The 18,949-nt window shown below is 35.4% G+C and overlaps 2 protein-coding genes across 6 annotated transcripts in view; both read right to left on the bottom strand.

Moving 5' to 3' along the window:
* The window catches only part of CEP295 (centrosomal protein 295), a 372,495-nt gene extending 355,100 nt beyond the window's left edge, over positions 1-17,395 (bottom strand). Inside the window, exon 1 of the mRNA XM_063693458.1 lies at positions 17,389-17,395. The gene's annotated coding sequence lies outside the window, so the exon portion shown is untranslated. The remainder of the gene's footprint in view (positions 1-17,388) is intronic.
* The window catches only part of DEUP1 (deuterosome assembly protein 1), a 104,195-nt gene that overhangs the window by 55,976 nt on the left and 29,270 nt on the right, over positions 1-18,949 (bottom strand). For all 5 annotated transcript variants that reach the window (XM_031016132.3, XM_063693459.1, XM_031016133.3 and 2 more), the window contains exons 5-7: positions 13,867-14,001; positions 8,285-8,398; positions 7,188-7,430 (exon numbers count right to left, since the gene is read on the bottom strand). In XM_031016132.3, coding sequence (XP_030871992.1) covers positions 7,188-7,430; positions 8,285-8,398; positions 13,867-14,001 — 492 coding nt within the window. The remainder of the gene's footprint in view (positions 1-7,187; positions 7,431-8,284; positions 8,399-13,866; positions 14,002-18,949) is intronic.

Here is an 18,949-nt window from a genome sequence, read left to right as displayed (position 1 = left end):
CATGCCAGGAGGGCCAAGAGAATCCATCCCTAGGGAAAGTGGGAGAGCACCACATCAAGGGAGCACCCCATGGGACAAAAGAGTCTGAACAACAGCCCTTGAGCCCCAGATCTTCCATCTGACATAGTCTACCCAAATAAGAAGGAACCAGAAAAACAATTCTGGTAATATGACAAAACAAGGTTCTTCAGCAACCCTGAAAGATCACACTAGCTCACCAGCAATGGATCAAAAACAAGGAGAAATCTCTGAATTGCCAGAAAAATAATTCAGAAGGTCAATTATTAACCTACTAAAGGAGGCACCAGAGAAAGGTGAATACCAACTTTAAGAAATCAAAAAAGAGAAATAGATAGCATAAATTTAAAAAATCACAACTTCTGGAAATGAAGGACACACTTAGAGAAATTCAAAAATACACTGGAAAGTCTCAGTAATAGAATTGGACAAGCAGAAGAAAGAACTTCAGAGCTTGAAAACAAGGCTTTCAAATTAACCCAATCTGACAAAGACAAAAAAGAATTTAAAAAAATGAACAAGCCTCCAAGAAGTTTGGGATCATGTTAAGCAACCAAACCTAAGAATAATTGGTGTTCCTGAGGAAGAAGAGAAATCTAAATGTTTGGAAAACATATTTGAGGGAATAATTGAGGAAAACTTCCCTGGCCTTGCTAGAGATCTAGACATCCAAATACAAGAAGCTCAAAGAACACCTGGGAAATTCATCACAAAAAGATCATTGCCTAGGCACATAGTTGTCAGGTGATCTAAAGTCAAGATAAAGGAAAGAATCTTAAGAGCTGTGAGGCAAAAGCATCAGGTAACCTATTAAAAAAAAAACTATCAGATTAACAGCAGATTTCTCAGCAGAAATCCTACAAGCTAAAAGGGATTGGGATCCTATCTTTAGCCTCCTTAAACAAAACGATTATCAGCTAAGAATTTTGTATCCAGTGAAACTGAGCTTCATAAATGAAGGAAAGATACAGTCTTTTCCAGACAAACAAATGCTGAGAGAATTCACCACTACCAAGCCAACATTAAAAGGCACTCTAAATCTTGAAAGAAATCCTCAACATACACCAATATAGAACCTCCTTGAAGCATACATCTCACAGGACCTATAAAACCATAATGCAATGAAAAAAGTAAGTATTCAGGCAACAACTAGCATGATGAATATGATAGTACCTCACTTCCAAATACTAACGTTGAATATAAATGGCCTAAATGCTCCACTTAAAAGATACAGAATGGCAGAATGGATAAGAATTCACCAACCAAGTACCTGCTGTCTTCAAGAGACTCACCTGACACATAAGGGCTCACACAAACTTAAGGTAAAGGGGCAGACAAAGATATTCCATGCAAATGGACACCAAAAGCAAGCAGGAGCAGCTACTGTTACATCAGATAAAACAGATTTTAAAGCAACAACAGTTAAAAAAGGCAAAAAGGGACATTATATAATGATAAAAGGACTAGTCCAACAGGAAAATATCACAATCCTAAACATATATGCACCTAACACTGGAGTTCCCAAATTTATAAAACAATTACCACTAGACCTAAGAAATGAGATAGACAGCAACACAGTAATAGTGGGGGACTTCAATACTCCACTGACAGCACTAGACAGGTCATCAAGACAAAGTCAACCAAGAAACAATGGACTTAAATGATACCCTAGAACAAATGGAGCTAACAGATATTTACAGTCTATGCAACAACTGCAAATATATATTCTATTCATCAGCACATGGAACATTCTACAAGAAAGAACATAAGATAGGCTACAAAACAAGTCTCAACATATTTAAGAAAACTGAAATTATAGCAAGTACTCTCTCAGACCACAGTGGGATAAAATTGGAAATCAACTCAAAAAGGAACTCTCAAAACCATGGGAATACATGGAAATTAAATAACCTGCTCCCAAATGATCATTGGGTCAACAATGAGATCAAGATGGAAATTAAAAAATTCTTTGAACTGAACGATAATAGTAACACAGCCTATCAAAACCTCTGGGATACAGCAAAAGCAGTACTAAGAGGAAAGTTCATAGCATTGAATGTCTACATCAAAAAGTCTGAAAGAACTCAAATAGCAAACCTAAGATCACACTTCAAGACACCAGAGAAACAAGAACAAACCAAACTCAAACCCAATAAAAGAAAATAAATAACAAAGATCAGAGCAGAACTAAATGAAATTGAAACAAAAAAAATTCAACAGATAATGAAGCAAAAAGATGGCTCTTTGAAAAGGTGAACGAAATCAATAGACCATTAGCAAGATTAACCAAGAAAAGAAGAGAGAAGATCCAAATAAGCTCAATTAGAAATGAAACAGGAGATATTCAAACCGATACTACTGAAATACAAAAGATCATTCAAGGCTACTATGAACACCTTTACAAGCACAAAGTAGAAAACCTAGAAAAGATGGACAAATTCCCGGAAATATACAACCCTCCTACAGTAAACCCTCCTAGATTAAACCCTCCTAGATTAAACTCCTAGAAGAAACAGAAACTCTGAAAAGCACGAGAGCAAGCAGGGAGATTGAAATGGTAATATAGGCCGGGTGCGGTGGCTCATGCCTGTAATGCCAGCGCTTTTGCAGGCCAAGGTGGGCAGATCATTTGAGCTCAGGAGTTCGACACCAGCCTGGCCAAAATCACAAAAATACAAAAATTACCTGGGTGTGGTGGTAGGCACCTGTAATCCCAGCTCTCAGGAGGCTGAGGTAGAAGAATTGCTTGAACCTGGGAGGCAGAGGTTGCAGTGAGCCAAAACTGCACCACTGCACTCCAGCCTGGGGAACAGAGTGAGACACTGTTTAAAAAAAACAAAAACAAAAAAAACAAAAAAAAACAGTAATATGAAAATTGCCAACAAAAAAGTCCAGGACCAGACAGATTCACAGCTAAATTCTATCAAACATTCAAAGAAGAATTGGTACCAATTTTACTGACACTATTCTAAAAGATAGAGAAAGAGGGAATCCTACCTTCAATCATTCTATGAAGCCAGTATCACCCTAATATCAAAACCAGGAAAGGATATAAGAGAAAAAGAAAACTACAGACCAATATCCCTGATGAACATAGATGCAAAAACCCTGGACAAAATACTAGCTAACTGAATCCAACAGCATATCACAAAGATAATCCACCATGATCAAGTGGGTTTCAAATGAGGGATGCAGGGATGGTTTAACATATGCAAGTCAATAAATGCAATACACCTCATAAACAGAATTAAAAACAAAAATCACACGATCATCTCAATAGACACAGAAAAATTATGTGACAAAATCCAGCATCCTTTTATGATTAAAACCCTCAGCAAAATTGGCATGGAAAGGACATACCTTAAGGTAATAAAAGCCATCTACGACAAACCCACAGCCAACATTATATTGAATGGGGAAAGCATTCTCCCTGAGAACTGGAAGAAGACAAGGATGCCCACTCTCAGCATTTCTATTCAACATAGTACTGAAAGTCCTAGCCAGAGCAATCAGACAAGAGAAAGAAATAAAGAGCATCCAAATCAGTAAAAAAGAAGTCAAACTATCTCTGTTGACTGATGACATGATCATATACCTAGAAAACTCTAAAGATTCATCCAAAAAGCTCCTAGAACTGATAAATGAATTCAGTAAAGTTTCAGGATACGAAATCAATGTACACAAATCAGTAGCACTGCTATACACCAACAGTGACCAAGCTGAAAATCAAATAAAGACTCAACCTCTTTTACAATAGTGCAAAAAAAAAAAAAAAAGAAAAGAAAAAGAAATACTTAGGAATATACCTACCCAAGGAGGTGAAAGACCTCTACAAGGAAAACTACAAAACGCAGCTGAAAAAAATCACAGATGACACAAAGAAATGGAAACACATCCCATGCTCATGGATGGGTAGAATCAATATTGTGAAAATGACCATACTCCCAAAATCAATCTTCAAATTCAATGAAATTCCCATCAAAATACCACCATAATTCTTCACTGAATTAGAAAAAAAATCTTAGAATTCATATGGAACCAAAAAAAGAGCCTGCATAGCTAAAGCATGACTAAGCAAAAAGAACAAATCTGGAGGCATCAAATTACCAAATACCCTATACTATAATGCCATAGTCACCAAAACAGCATGGTACTGGTATAAAAATAGGCACAGAAACCAATGGAACACAATAGAGAACCCAGAAATAAACCCAAATACTTACAGCCAACTGATCTTTGACAAAGCAAACAAAAACATAAAGTCTGGAAAGAACACCCTGTTCAACAAATGGTGTTGGAATAATTGGCAAGAATAATTGGAGAAGAATGAAGCTGGATCCTTATCTCTCACCTTATACAAAAATCAACTGAAGATGGATCAAAGACTTAAATCTAAGACCTGAAACCATAAAGATTCTAGAAGATAACGTTGGAAAAACCCTCCTAGACATTGGCATAGGCAAAGACTTCATGACCAAGAACCCAAAAGCAAATGCAACAAAAACAAGGATACATAGATGGGACCTAATTAAACTAAAGAGCTTCTACACAGCAAAATAAATAATCAGTAAACACATAACCCACAGAGTGGGAGAAAATCTTCACAAACTATGCATCTGACAAAGGACTAATATCCAGGATTGATAAGGAGATCAAACAAATCAGGAAGAAAAAAACAAACAATCCCATCAAAAAGTGGACTAAGGACATGAATGACAATTCTCAAAAGAAGATATACAAATGGCCAACAAACACATGAAAAAATGCTCAACGTCACTAATGATCAGGGAAATGCAAATCAAAACCACAATGCAATACCACCTTACTCCTGCAAGACTGGCCATAATCAAAAAAATAATAGATGTTGGTATGGTTGTGGTGAAAAGGTAACACTTTTACCCTGCTGGTGGGAATGTAAACTAGTATAACCACTATGGAAAACAATGTGGAGATTCCTTAAAGAACTCAAGGTAGATCTACCGTTTGATCCAGCAATCTAACTACTAGGTATTTACCCAGAGGAAAAGAAGTCATTATATGAAAAAGATACTTGCACATGCATGTTTATAGCAGCACAATTTGCAATTGCAAAAATATAGAATCAGCCCAATTGCCTATCAATCAATGAGTGGATGAAGAAAATGTGGCATATATATATGTATATATATATATGTATATATATGAATACTACACAGCCATAGAAAGAAACAAAATAATGGCATTCGCAGCAACCTGGATGGAATTAAAGACCATTATTCTAAGTGAAGTAACTCAGGAATGGAAAACGAAACATCATTTGGTTATTGCTCCTACTTACGTTCTCACTCATAAGTAGGAGCTAAGCTATTAGGCTTCAAAGGCATAAGAATGATGTTGGGGGACTCAGGGGAAAGGGTGGGGGGTGGTGAAGGATAAAATACTACAAATTGGGTACAGTGTAAACTGTTCAGGTGATGGCTGCATCAAAATCTCAGAAATCACCAGTAAAGAACTTATGTATGTAATCAACCACCACCACCTGTTCCCCTGCCAAAAGAAGAAGGGACAAAGCAGAGAATGCTTTGGTTGGCACTGGATGACCCAAAGCCTAGAGGAGAATACTTGGGAAGTACCAAGAACAACAATTTTCTTATTTACTGAATGTGATTCTGATGCAGATTCCAGCAGTACAAAGACAGCTGCAAAATGTAAGTATAGGTTGCCTTTAAATAGAAAGCATGACCAGTTGTCATATACTTAGCGAAGCAAAAGGCAGCAGCCTCTGAGAAGGAAAGACCCCATCACTGCATGACCCGCAGTCATGCAAACACAGCTCAGACAGTCGGAGGTGGGCTGATGCTAAGCACTTAGAAGCCCCTAGGCACCCTCTAGAGCAGATGAATGAGTGCTAACCTCATTTATATTAGAATTAAGCCAGAGAAAACACCATCAATACCTTTGCTATTTCCAGACTATTTCTGGCTTCCTCTGCATTTAGTGTTTGTAGTTTAGCTTTCTTTATTGGTTTACATCTGTATTCTAACTTGTATTAGAATAAGACCTCCCTCCTTAAAGCTGGAGTTTGAAGTGGGGAATATGTATGTCTTAGAATTGCCTCTGAATGGGAGAGACTGGGAGCCTTGTATTCTGTCCCTTACCAAGCATGGGGAAAGAGGAACATAGAACAGTAGATGCTGGCAGAGAAAGAAGTTAAAGGACTAACTCCCTATATAATCCTAAATATGATGTGGCACGGTGGGGGAATGAGGAGTTGGCTGAGGACTAAGAAATGACCCTGGGAGTTTAAGTGGCAAAAGATCTTGGGGTGGTATATCTCAAGGAAATGAAATGGAAGTTCTCAGGCAGTGACCTTACCTCAATCATGTATGCTAGGTAGACGAGGGAATAGAGTGGGGAAAAGATATCGGCCAACTGTCATGGAGGAAGTGATAGAAAGAGGCTGAATATTTGGAGGTGGGAGAAAAAACCTAAAATGGGAGATAAAAGAACGTCTCAAGTACTAATGAATAAGAAATACATATTTTGTAAAGAAATTGGTAATGACCAATTTTGATGAATGTTGTATAACCTTCCTAAAGGTTGCAAGAAATAGACAAAAAAGAAAAAAACATTATTCAGTTAAGAAAAAAATTAATGCTCGTTAAACCATCAATCATATTTGTCAATGTGAAAGTTACCTAAAAATAAATTCTAGGTTACTGTTTGATAAATGATTATGATAAGATTACCAGTGATAAATCACTGGAGTCATCTCCATAGCTCTCACTGAGGTTACTAAATTGTTGAACCTTTCACGATTTCCTGTATCTTTAACCCAGGATTCTTCTGAGTCAAAGAAACACAGGGTAAGAGAAAATAGTGGGGGAAGAGGGTAGTACATGGCTAAAGGCATAGAGGTCCGTAAGTGACCACTGTTATATTGCACTGGTAATACATTATTATTATGCCACCGCAGAACCAAAGTGCACTCTAAGTGTGGTAACATACTTATGGGATTATTGAATCTACGCATCAAGTGCGAATTACTAAGAGGAAATATGAATGGAATCTTCACATATATTAATAATAGAAAACTACCATTCTAATCATTCTAATCTCTATATGTGTTGAGTTACCATTTATACAAGTCATGGACAATATTAGTTGAAAAACAAAAAATTAATCTTCACCTGGCACTGTCTTTGGTACATTTTCAGTTCTTGCAAGAGCTTCTGATTTTCGTCTTGTAATTTATTCCTGCTTAGTGCTATCTCACTTACAGCTGATTTCAGTTTTTCAATAATGAACTCATCTCTTTCATTGATTTCACAATTGGGATCTGGGTCATATATCAAACGAGGAATTTCAGAGCTGCTGTCTTCTAAGCACTGTTTTTTACCATTTAGTTGAGTTTGGTAACTTTGTGCCTGTTTCTGAAAAATATAAAAACTGTGTAACTCAAATGAAGAATGTCATATTTAAGCTTACATGAAGTTCAAGAATGATAGAAAAGAATTAGTAGGAATATCTTTAAATATGTTACTACATAATGAAAGTTGGGTCTTTGTAATTCAGTCTTGTATTTGTTTTAAAATTTCAATTTCAGATGGCATAAAGAGAAAATATATTTGTATAACCTCAGAGCAAAGATGTAGAGTAGAGAAGGAGGTTAGTGGTAGTAAAGCCATATTAAGCAAGAAAAAAAATCTAGAAGGTGTAAAAAATTCAATTATACAATGGTTGAAAAAACTCTATAACCAAAAATAAATAAAAACAAACAATTTGATTGTAGGGGAAAAGTTGTCAGTGCATGTAACAGAGTTAATAATTCCTAGTGTACAAACACTTCTACACATCAATAAGAAAAGGGCAAACAATGCAAAAGAAAAATGGGCAAAGTTTATGAATAGGCAATTCACAGAAAGACCTGAGAAAGACTAAAAAGTATATGAGGAGATGCTCAGTCTTACAAGTAGCCAGGGAAATACAAAGTAAAGCAAGCAATCGTAAATTCTTTGAGTGCCTTGCCTGTAGGCATACAAAAACATATGCTATTTAATGACACAATAACAATGGAATTTTAAATAGCTCCATCCTTTGAGACATGTAGACTAAATTCACCATTAACAGATATTCTATGCACTTGTGACTGTACCCACCTTTGGACCTACTCTCGTTATTTTTTCTTAGTTGGCATGTCTGTTTGTAAATAGATTACTGCTGAATGGTAAAGATACCAATATTTAACTTCTGCTTTTGATTTAGAGAATAGTATTAGATAACTTACCTGAAACTGATTACACTTCTCAGATAATAATTTTTGTTGAGCATCTAAAGAAATCAGATGAGTCTGATATAATATCTCTTGCTTGTCCCATTCTCTTGACTTTGCTCTAAATTCCTTTTAAAAAGTGGGGAGACAAACATATTTAAAAATGTTATTCATTTTAAAGTACAGCAAATAAGCCTTCTTTCATTTGTACATCTTAATTCTGAGAAAAAAAAAGTAAATCCATTCTTTACCTATTAGGGAAAACAAACAAAAGAAAAGGTGTCAAATCATTCATGTTGGATTTTTTACCATCTCTAATTTTTGCTAGGAAAATACAGAATTTGTCACTTATTGTTAAAAATGTAAAAAGTCTGTCTTATAACAAATACTTATTACTAATAAGGGAATTTTAAACAACTTTTTTTTTTTTGCATTTGCCACTACTTTCTTTCTATTTCTTGACATGAAATATTTTTTCCTTCATTCACTCAGTTGCCAAATTTCTCCTCTTGTTTTTTTAGAGGGTGGGGCTTGGACTTATTTAGTGACTATTAAGGACTGAATGTTTGTGTCCCCCACAACAAATACATATGTCAAGCCTAAACCCCAAAGTGACAGCATTATGAAATGGGGCCTTTGGGAGGTAATTAAGTCATGAGAGTGAAGCTCTCATGAATGGGATGAGTGCTCTTATAAGAAGAGCTATGAGAGATTTTGTTTCCTCTCTCTTTCTTTCTCCCTGCCATCTGAGGATACAAAGAGCAGACAGCTATCTGTGAACCAGGAGAAGGGCCCTCACCAGAATCTGACTATGCTGGGGGATATGGTTTGGCTCTGTGTCCCCATCCAAATCTCACATTGAATTGTGATCCCGAGTGTGTGTGTGTGTTGGGGGGTGGCTGGTGGGCACGGGGGTGGTTTCTTTTTTTTCTTTTTTCTTTTTTTTGAGATGGAGTCTCGCTCTGTTGCTCAGGCTGGAGTGCAGTGGCACGATCTTGGCTCACTGCAACCTCCACCTCCCAGGTTCAAGTGATCCTCCTGTCTCAGCCTCCTGAGTAGCTGGGATTACAGTCACGTGCCACTACACCCAGATAATTTTTTGTATTTTTAGTAGAGACAGCATTTCACCATGTTGGTCAGGCCGGTCTCAAACTCCTGACCTCGTGATCTGCCTGCCTCAGCCTCCCAAAGTGCTGGGATTACAGGCGTGAGCCACTGCGCCCAGCCTGGTGGTTTCTAGCAGTTTAGCACCATCTCCCTAGTGCTGTCTCTTGATAGAGTTCTCATGAGATCTGGTTGTTTGAAAGTGTGTAGCACTTCCCCCTTTTCTCTCTCTCTCTTTCTCTCCTGTTGGCCACGTGAAGACACGCCTTGCTTCCCCTTTGCCTTCTGCCATGATTGTAAGTTTCCCAAGGCCTCCCCAACCATGCCTCCTGTACAACCTGTGGAACTGTGAGTCAATTAAACCGCTTTTCTTCATAAATTACCCAGTCTCAGGTAGTTCATTATAGCAATGTGAGAATGGATTAATACACAGGCACTCTGATTTTGGACTACCAGCCTCCAGAACTGTGAAAAATAAATGTCTGTTGTTTAAGCCACCCAGTCTATGGTATTTAGTTATAGCAGCCTGAACTAACTAAGACAGTGACTTTGCCCCTTGTGGCCATGGCCAGGCCTCATTTAGGCAGTACCAATTGGTACAACTGGGAAAGAAATGGTAGAAGTAGGTTGATAAAGCAGGATCAGTTCTTCAGGTTTTTGCTCAAGTAGTGCAGTTATACAGCATGATTATCTGTTCATATCTTAATAACATGAGCAAAGGATATAGCTCTGGGGAAGCCAAAGAAGACATCGCTGCTTCTCCATTTTGCCTAGGGCTGACCATTTATATCCTATCTTTCTGTCCAGGCTTTAAACAACTTGAGGGTAAGGGCTCTTTATTACTTTTGTACCATTCACAGTGCCTGACAAAGTGCCAGGTGCCACTTATATTACATGAATGTACAAACAAAAACATGGTACAGTATTGGCATTTCCTAGAATTTAAACATTCTCAAAAAATGTTGTAAAGAAAACAACATGGTTGGAAACAAACTTTATAGCTACTAAGTCCATAGCTGTACATTATTGCATATAGAAACATGGCATGAATGTAGTGATGTTTTCAACCCTCAATTCAGTAATATTTATTGAGCAGTTAATGTCCACCAGTTCTGTGGAAAGAAGAAAATCTGGAACTATTTCATAATTTAAAAAAATTTTTGAAAGAAAAAATCAAGGAATATATAATAAAGTAGGGAACTGTACACACAAATAATTTTACAATATGTCAGTATGTTAAGTACAATAATGCTGACACATAAAAGCCATGCAGAGGATATTATGATTATCTTAGCTATTTCCCACAATATATCAAATTGGAACAGTTCATTATAGTCAGAGTGGTTACTATTGTTTTGAAGATGGCTGAAATGACTGGATTGGCAATGCTGGAAAACAAATGCTAATTTAGAGAATTAAAGCTTTATTTTGTTAAAATGAGAAGAACATGGCATTTCATATTTTCTATACAGAAATAATTTTAAAGAACATTTAAGGAAATTTTAGTTTTTAAAATCCATAAGTGCCTAAACAATCAGTGAAGGAAGGCTATAAATTAGGAAGTTTTTACTTTAATGAAAGGTGGGTGACCTGATATTAAGTGATGGTATTAAGGTCAAAGAAGAAATATGGAAAGACCCTCCACATATAACAGTAGCTCATGATAAACAGACTATATTTACTATGATAAATGGAGATAGTCCATTTAAAGTTATTGACTTCGATTCTGACATTCAACATACAAAAATTAGGTACATAAAAACAGGGTCTTTAGCAATAACGGCAAATTTATAAAACGAGGTTCTAGTAGAAAATAGCTAACATTTCAAATTAATGCAATCTAGATTTAAAAAATTTCTGTTTACTTTTAATTTAAAAAGGAATCTTTGGAGTTAGAAGTCAAATTTTGGGCAAGATTGACTTAAGCTGTTCACAGGTTTTAGATAATAGAAATATTTAGCATTTCTTACTCATTAACCTCAAATAATCTTGAAAATAAATATTCCCCAGAATGTTTTAGAGGCAGAAGCATTAACCTCAACTTCTTATAAATACTACAACAGGTAGAAGCGTGGCCAAGAATAGCTAGAAATGTGTGTCACAAACATATCAGCAGGTGCTTATGACAATCCTGGCTTCCTTATTCTTGTCAGATGTACTGGTTTCACAACTAGCGAGTCAGTGCAATATATCCAATAGTATGGAACCATGCAGGGACCTAGAGAGCTTCATAAGGGTTTTTATAGAGACTGGAGTTGTCACGATAGGCTTCAGAGGGTCTGTAGATTTGCCTGGACCTCCAACAGTAAGTTCTTCATGGCTGGAAAAGTTTTTCTGGATCTTTAAGGTTGAGAGTGGATCAGGGTCATTAAAATTAGTTTCTCTTGATAGCTGTATTATTAGATGTTTTAAAAAGCCCTCTAATAAATATTGGAGATGGTCTTTAGTGATTACTATATGTTGGAGACCTTCACCTGTAAAACGGTTTTAACTTTTTATTATGAAGATTTTCATACACACAGAGTAAAACAAACCTCCATGTACCCTTCACCCAGTTTAACTACCATCAACTTAGTCCATCTTTACTTCTCCTATCTCTCCACCCTTTTTTGTTGGTATATTTTAAGGTAACTTCTAGACCTCGTGTGTTTTCATCCCTAAACGCTTCAGTGTGCATCTAAATTTTTTTCACCATAACAACAATGTTACATATAAGGTATTTTAAACCCCATTTACTGATGACAACATGGAATCTTGGTGAGGCAAACAACTTGCCTAAAGGTCACAGGGCAAACACATGAGTCAGGCAAGGCCTGTTTTCAGTTATCAGTGATCATGTTCTTCGACTACTACATGTGGTACACTGCTATTACTATACTTCTATTAAACACCTCAAAGGTAAAACAGGTTTACCTGCAGACTAAAACTGGAAGGGCCAATCTCTTACACATTAATTTATCAGATGGCTATAAGTAAAAATAGGTACATGAAGTGTTTTTATAATTATTTCAAGTTAAACTATATCTGCATAGAGTCTTTAAAAACGTTTGTGTAAGTACAAACATATCAAAACATTTTGCTACTAATTTCCACTATAATTTCATTACATATATATAATGTAAATATTTAGTTTCCTAAATGTAAAATGTGCATACACATTTTACAAAGTACGTGATACTAACTTAAGGCTTTTTTTGTCTGAAAAATTTTTATTAATGTAGTTCTCCCACAAAAGCCCACGAAAAGTCAGTCGAATGGAAAATTAGTGACTCAATCTCTTCATTTTCAGTGAAAGCACATGTATATTACAGTGCACATCTATCGGCATCTTCCATGAGGTCAGGATATTTCTGAAGCCCGTCTGGTTGTACCACTGCAAGAGCCTGGGAGTACAACACAGTGCATTTTCCTAGAGGGCCAACTTACTTAGTGATGGTAAGTTTGTTTTTTTAAAAAACTATGTATTATTCAGAAGCATGTAAAATGTGCTGGACTTTTAAAGATTAAAATCTAGGACTTCCTACAAAGATCTTATAATAAGCCGATTTTAGGGCTGTGATCCCGGATTTAATTTTTTTCTGCTCTTTAAGATATTTTAAAGTAGAAGGACTTTTTAATTAAAGAATAAGATGAAAAAGTGCTGGCAAGGGGAGGGATGCTGGGGTTTAGGGCTTGAGAAAAATGAAAGAAATTAAGTGGGATAACATAAGGGTCAACTTGAAGTCAATTAAAAAATAATAATTGGGCAGTACTGAGAATCCAGGTAAAAGTAGATGATAGGAATTTATAGTGTAATCTTTCTGCTGTTCCATGACTTGTAGGAGGAATGCTCAAGAACACAGGGAAGAAAAATAGCTGGTTTGTTTTTTCCAAGGTTGGAAAACGGAGAAGATAAGAATAAGTGCATCAATGACACAGTGTATTTTTAAAGTTTTTTGTTTTTAATTTTTGTGGGTACATAGTAGATATATATAGTTATGAGGACATAGTGAATTTTTTTTAGAGACCAAAATTTTAGAAATTCTGAATGCTTTGGGGCAATTGAATTGGAGTGACATTATGCCTTTAAAGAAAAAAAACCATGAAACTTCAAGCCCTGTTTTAAAAACTGTGATGAGGCTTCATTGGGATTTAACTACCTAATAGCTAAATGGCCATTAAAAGATTTATTAGATATTCACTTTAACTGACCCCAGAGGTGTCCTTCAATTTTACTCAACAGCTGCAGTTTCTTTTGACTTTTTTGGCTCTTTTTTTTTTAATCTCCCAAAATGCTGATATATGCAAAAGATGTATACATCAAAGTGATGTTTTAATTCACTAAGTGCCTGAGGGGAAGGTGCACTAAGAAAATATATTCAGTGAGAAGTTAGTTTGTAATAGTGTTTATTACCACAACTGAAGACACCATTGTGGACACTAGAGACAAATAGCCCACAACAATAAGAATCAATCTTTAATACACATGAAGAAACTAAGATAATATATCTCACCTCTAATTTCTGGTTCAAATTGCTCAGTTCAAAGGGTATTTCTTCTTTAAGGTGTGGTAATTCTTTTTGTGGAACTTTGTTTTGTTTCATCTGATGTAATCTCAGGTTTTCAAAGTTATTTGTTAGTTTGGAAAACTGTAAATCACAGAAAATGTTAACATTTTACTATTACCAATTATTTCTAACCTGATTTCACTATATCTCTTTTCCTGTGTACCTCTTTGAAAATTTGTCATGATTAGAAAGTGCAGTAAAGCTTAAATGTTTCAATTAGTGAAGACAGAACCAGTTATTAAAACTAAATTATTGAAGCTGAACACAATTCAGCTTTCATGTAAACTCGAGATTCATTAACTGCACAGTTAAACAATTATTCACTTGATAAATGGCTTGTTCAATTTTGTTTTAATCATATGCAGCAAAGCTCACAATTTTTTTAAAAAACAAGTTTTTTTCTTACTTTTAGTTAGTGCCGTCTTGTGTTTACGATTTTAAATCCAGTAAATCTACAAAATAACTAGCTTATACCTTATTTAAGAAAACAGAATATATATTAATTTAAAAGACATAAGTAACATAAACCACTTATTCATGTGGATACGTTTAAATAAATTTTAATATCAAAATTGATCTAATATTTTTCTTACTGATAATTCTTTTTATAACATTGTATTATTTTTTCCATTTCCTGTTCTACCTTCAAATAATAGATTCAAAGTAGCATAGTTTATGAACATTTGTGAGGAAATTTCTATACTTGTGTATCTGTTTTCAAATGTGTCTTGTTTACACATTTTATTTTAAAATAATTATAGGTTTACAGGAAGTTCCAAAGTTATTACTGAGGTCCCAGGTTCTCTTCACCCAGTTTCCCCCAATATTTACATCTTATTGAACCACAGTACATCAAACCCAGGAAATTGAAATTGGACCAATATAAGTATATAGTTCTATGCCATTTTATCACATATATAGATTTATCTGACCACAACCACAATCAAGATATAGAACTATTCTGTCACCACAAAGATCTCCTTCATGCTATCCCTTTAGAATCACACTTAGTCCCCTCATCCCCCAACCCCTAATCCCTGAAAACCACTAATTTGTTTTCCATCTCTATAATTTTGAGAATGTTATAAAAAGAAATCATACAGCACATTACCTTTTGGGATTGTATTTTTTTCACTCAGCTTAATGTGAAAGCCATGCATGAATTCCTTTTTAGTGCTGAATAGTACTCCATGGTATAAATGTATCAGTTTGTTTAACCATTCATATACTGAGACATTTTGATTTTTTCCAGTTTTTGTCTACTGTAAATAACGCTATGAACAATGGTGTCTACCTTATCAGATTAATTAAAGTAGCCACTTCTGCTTTTTTTCCTCATAATTTTAAATTGAGATATAATTCACCTACTATAAAATTCACCTGAATAATATTCCATTGCATAAATACACTACATTTTGTTTATCCATTCATCAACTGATAGAAATGTGGGTTGTTTCCACTTTGAGATATTATAAATAATGCTACTGTGAACACTTACATAGAAGTTTTTGTGTAGATACATGTTTTACTTTCTCTTGGGTATATACCTAGGAGTGGAATTGTTGGATCTTATGGTAACTTTAATAACTTTTTGATGAACAGAAAAATTGTCTTCCAAAATGGCTGTACCATTTTCCATTCCCATTCACAATGCATTGGGTTACAATGTCTCCATATCCTCTCCAACACTTGTTATTTTCTTTTTCATTATAACCATCCTAGTGGATGTGAATGGATATTGTGGTTTTGGTTTCCATATCCCTAATGACTAATGATGTTAAGCATTTTTTATGTGCTTATTGGCCATTCATATATCTGCTTTGGAGAAATATCTATTCAAATATTTATCCATTTTAAAATTTGGTCATCTGTCTTTTTATTATTAATTAGTAAGTTATTCATATATTCTAGATACTAGTCCCTTATCAAATATATGGTTTACAAATATTTTCTCCCCATTGCTGGGGGTCTTTTCACTTTCCTGATGGTGTCCTTTGAAGCACAAAAGTTTTAAAATTTTAATGACATCAAATTTGTCTAATTTTTTGTTGCTTGTCCTTTTGATGCCATATCTAAGAAACCATTGCCTAATCCAAGGTCATGAAGATTTACTCCTATGTTTTCTTCTAAGAGCTTTTTAGATTTAGGTTTTACATTTGGATCTTTGATCCATTTTGAGTTAATTTTTGTCTATGGTTTAAGGTAGGGCTCCAACTTAGTTCCTTTGCATGTGGATATCCTTTTGTCATTGCACCATTTGTAGAAGAGACTAATCTTTCTTTATTTAATTATCTTGGCACCACTTCTGCTTTCTATTAATATTTGCATGGTATATTTCTCCATCTTTTTAGTTTCAACTTGCCTATATAGTTATATTTGAAGTGAGTTTGTCATTTTTTAATTTATTGTGAATCTCTGTCTTTCAGTTGGTGTATTTAGACCATTTCTATTTAATGTAATTATTGATATGTCAAGGCTTAAGCCTTTTTTTGTTTCCTGTTTGTTCTCTAGCTTTTGGTTTCTCTATTTTCACTTTCTTGTCTTCTTGTGAATTACATGAGCATTATTTTAGAATCCATTTTGTCTATAGTGTTTTTGAGTATATCTCTTTGTAGATCTTTTTTATTGGTTGCTGTAGGTATTACACTATATTTACATAATTTATCACGGTCTATTGGTGTTTGACATCTTTCCAGTTCAAGTGTAGAAATCTTACTTTCCTTTATGTTCTTTTACTCTGTTCCATTTATAACACAATTATCTTAGTGTTTCCTGTACATATACTGAAGCCCATATTAGACATGGTTATAATTTTTTGCTATCAAAAAATTTAGAAAATACAAGAGGATAAGGAAAGTCTATTGCATTTCCCCCCATGTTTTTTACTCTTTTTGGTGTTTTTACTTCTTCACTGATGTCTTAAGATTCCTTCTTTATCATTTCTTTTCTGTTAAGAGAACTTTCTTTAGCCATTCTTTTAGGGTAGGTCTGCCAGCAACAAATCCTTTTAGTTTTCCTTCGTTTGAGAATGTTTTAATTTCCCCTTCATTCCTGAAGGGTATTTTTGCCAGACATAGAATTCTGGGTTGAAAGCTCTGTTCTTTCAGCACTTGAAAGCCTCCATCATTTCCAGAGAGAAAGCCACCATTATCAGAATTGGTTTCCCCAGTAGGTAAGGTGTCATTTCTCTCTTGCTGCTTCCAAGATTTTTTTCTTTGTCTTTTGGTTTTCAGAACTTTGACTATGATGTGTCTTAATATGGCTGTCTTTTGATTTATCCTGTTTGAAGTTCACTCAGCTTTTCAATCTGTAGGTTTACTTTTTTTTTTTTTTTTTGCTAAGTTTTGTAACTTTTCAGCTATTATTTCTTTGAATGCTTTTTCACCCTCCCCATCTTTCTCCTCTCCTTCTGGGTTCTCTGATGATATAAATTTTAAATTGCTTGTTATCATACTACATGTCCCCAAGGTTCATTTTCTTTTACTCTTTCTCTCTGTTGTTCAGATTGGATAATTTCTATTGTATTATCTTCGAGCTGATTCTTTTCCCTCTGTCCTCCTCATTCTGCTTTTAAGCCCATCCATTGAGTTTTTAAATTTGGTTATTATACTTTTCAGTTATAAAATTTCTAATTGGTTCTTTATATTATTTATTTGCTAAAGCTTTATAATTTTTCATTTATTTCAAGCCATATTTGTAATAGTTCATGGAAGTATTTTTATAACAGCTGCTTTAAAATCAGATAATTCTAACGTGTGTCATCTTGGTCTTGGCATCTGTTGAGTGTCTTTTCTTATTCAAGTGGAGATCTTCTTGGTTCTTTCTATAATGAATGATTTTTATTGATACCTGGACATTTTTGTGTATTGCGTTTTGAGACTCTGGATTTTATTCAAATATTGTGTTTTAGCAGTCCTCCTCTGACAATTTCTAGAAGGGAAAATGGAGTGCCCCTTTATTACTGCCAGGGGATAGTGGATGTCCAAGTCTTCACTTGGCTTCAGTTGGTATCCAATGGGAGGTGCTCCTTATTACTGCTGATTGGAAGTGGGAGTTCAGGCTCCCCACTAGTCTTTCACTAATACACTTTGATTGAAGGGGCATGGGTGCCTTGTAACTCTTCTCACATGGCCTTCAGTGATACTATAGTGGGGGTGGGTGAACTTGTCACCACTAAGCAGTGGTGACTCCTCAACAGCCTTCCTATGATACCACCCGAGAGTAGACAGGGAGAGGTGCCTCCTTACCACCAGGTAGGTGTAGAAGTCCAAGCTCTCCAATGTCACGATGGGTTGATGAGGGCCTTGTTAATGTCTAGTGAGGATGAAAGTCCTGGCTCTCCACTCAGTCTTCTCAGACATTACCCAGGAAAGAGGGCCAGGGTTACCTTGTTACAGCTTAGTGAAGGCAGAAATCTAGGTTTTTCCACTAAGCCTTTGTAGGTGGCAGTGGTGCTATAGTTTTTGTTGTTGTTGTTGTTTGTTTGTTTTCTGTTTTATTAGGCTGGAGTGGAGAGGTTGTTATCTAAAAGTGTATTATCTTGCTAGGCTGTCTCTCTTCTGGTCTTTTGGCTGGAGAGAGCAGACTTTCCTTGGGGCTGTTTTTGTTTGTTTGCACCCATTGGCATAACTGGTTTGCCAGCTTCTGTTACTCAGTCTGAGATATATGAGGCAAAAACAAATCCTAGGGAACTCACTATTGTGACATTCTTGAGTCCCAAGGTCCTTAGCCAATCTGTCTCTTCTCTCCACTTCTCAGAGTCTTATGTTGTTTTATAAATGATGTCAAATTTAGTGGGAGGATAGGGAAGAGTATATCTATTCCACAAGCAAAAGCCTCAAATTTATGTACTTAAAATTATAGTTTTATAATGGGTAGAAGGAAAAAAATAACTCCTTTTTAAAAGGAAAGCAATTTCTAAAAGGAAGCTTTGACAGAGTTGAGTTATTCAAGGCAGGGTGTGGTAAAGTGTATCCTTAAGATGTTTCAGGAAAATGGAATTGTAAATAAACCAGAAATTTCAAAGGAA

Source organism: Gorilla gorilla, chromosome 9 (assembly GCF_029281585.2).
Source record: "Gorilla gorilla gorilla isolate KB3781 chromosome 9, NHGRI_mGorGor1-v2.1_pri, whole genome shotgun sequence".
NCBI classification, from domain to species: domain Eukaryota; kingdom Metazoa; phylum Chordata; class Mammalia; order Primates; family Hominidae; genus Gorilla; species Gorilla gorilla.
Note: the sequence above shows the minus strand (reverse complement) of the source record. Positions and strands in the feature narration are given on the sequence as shown.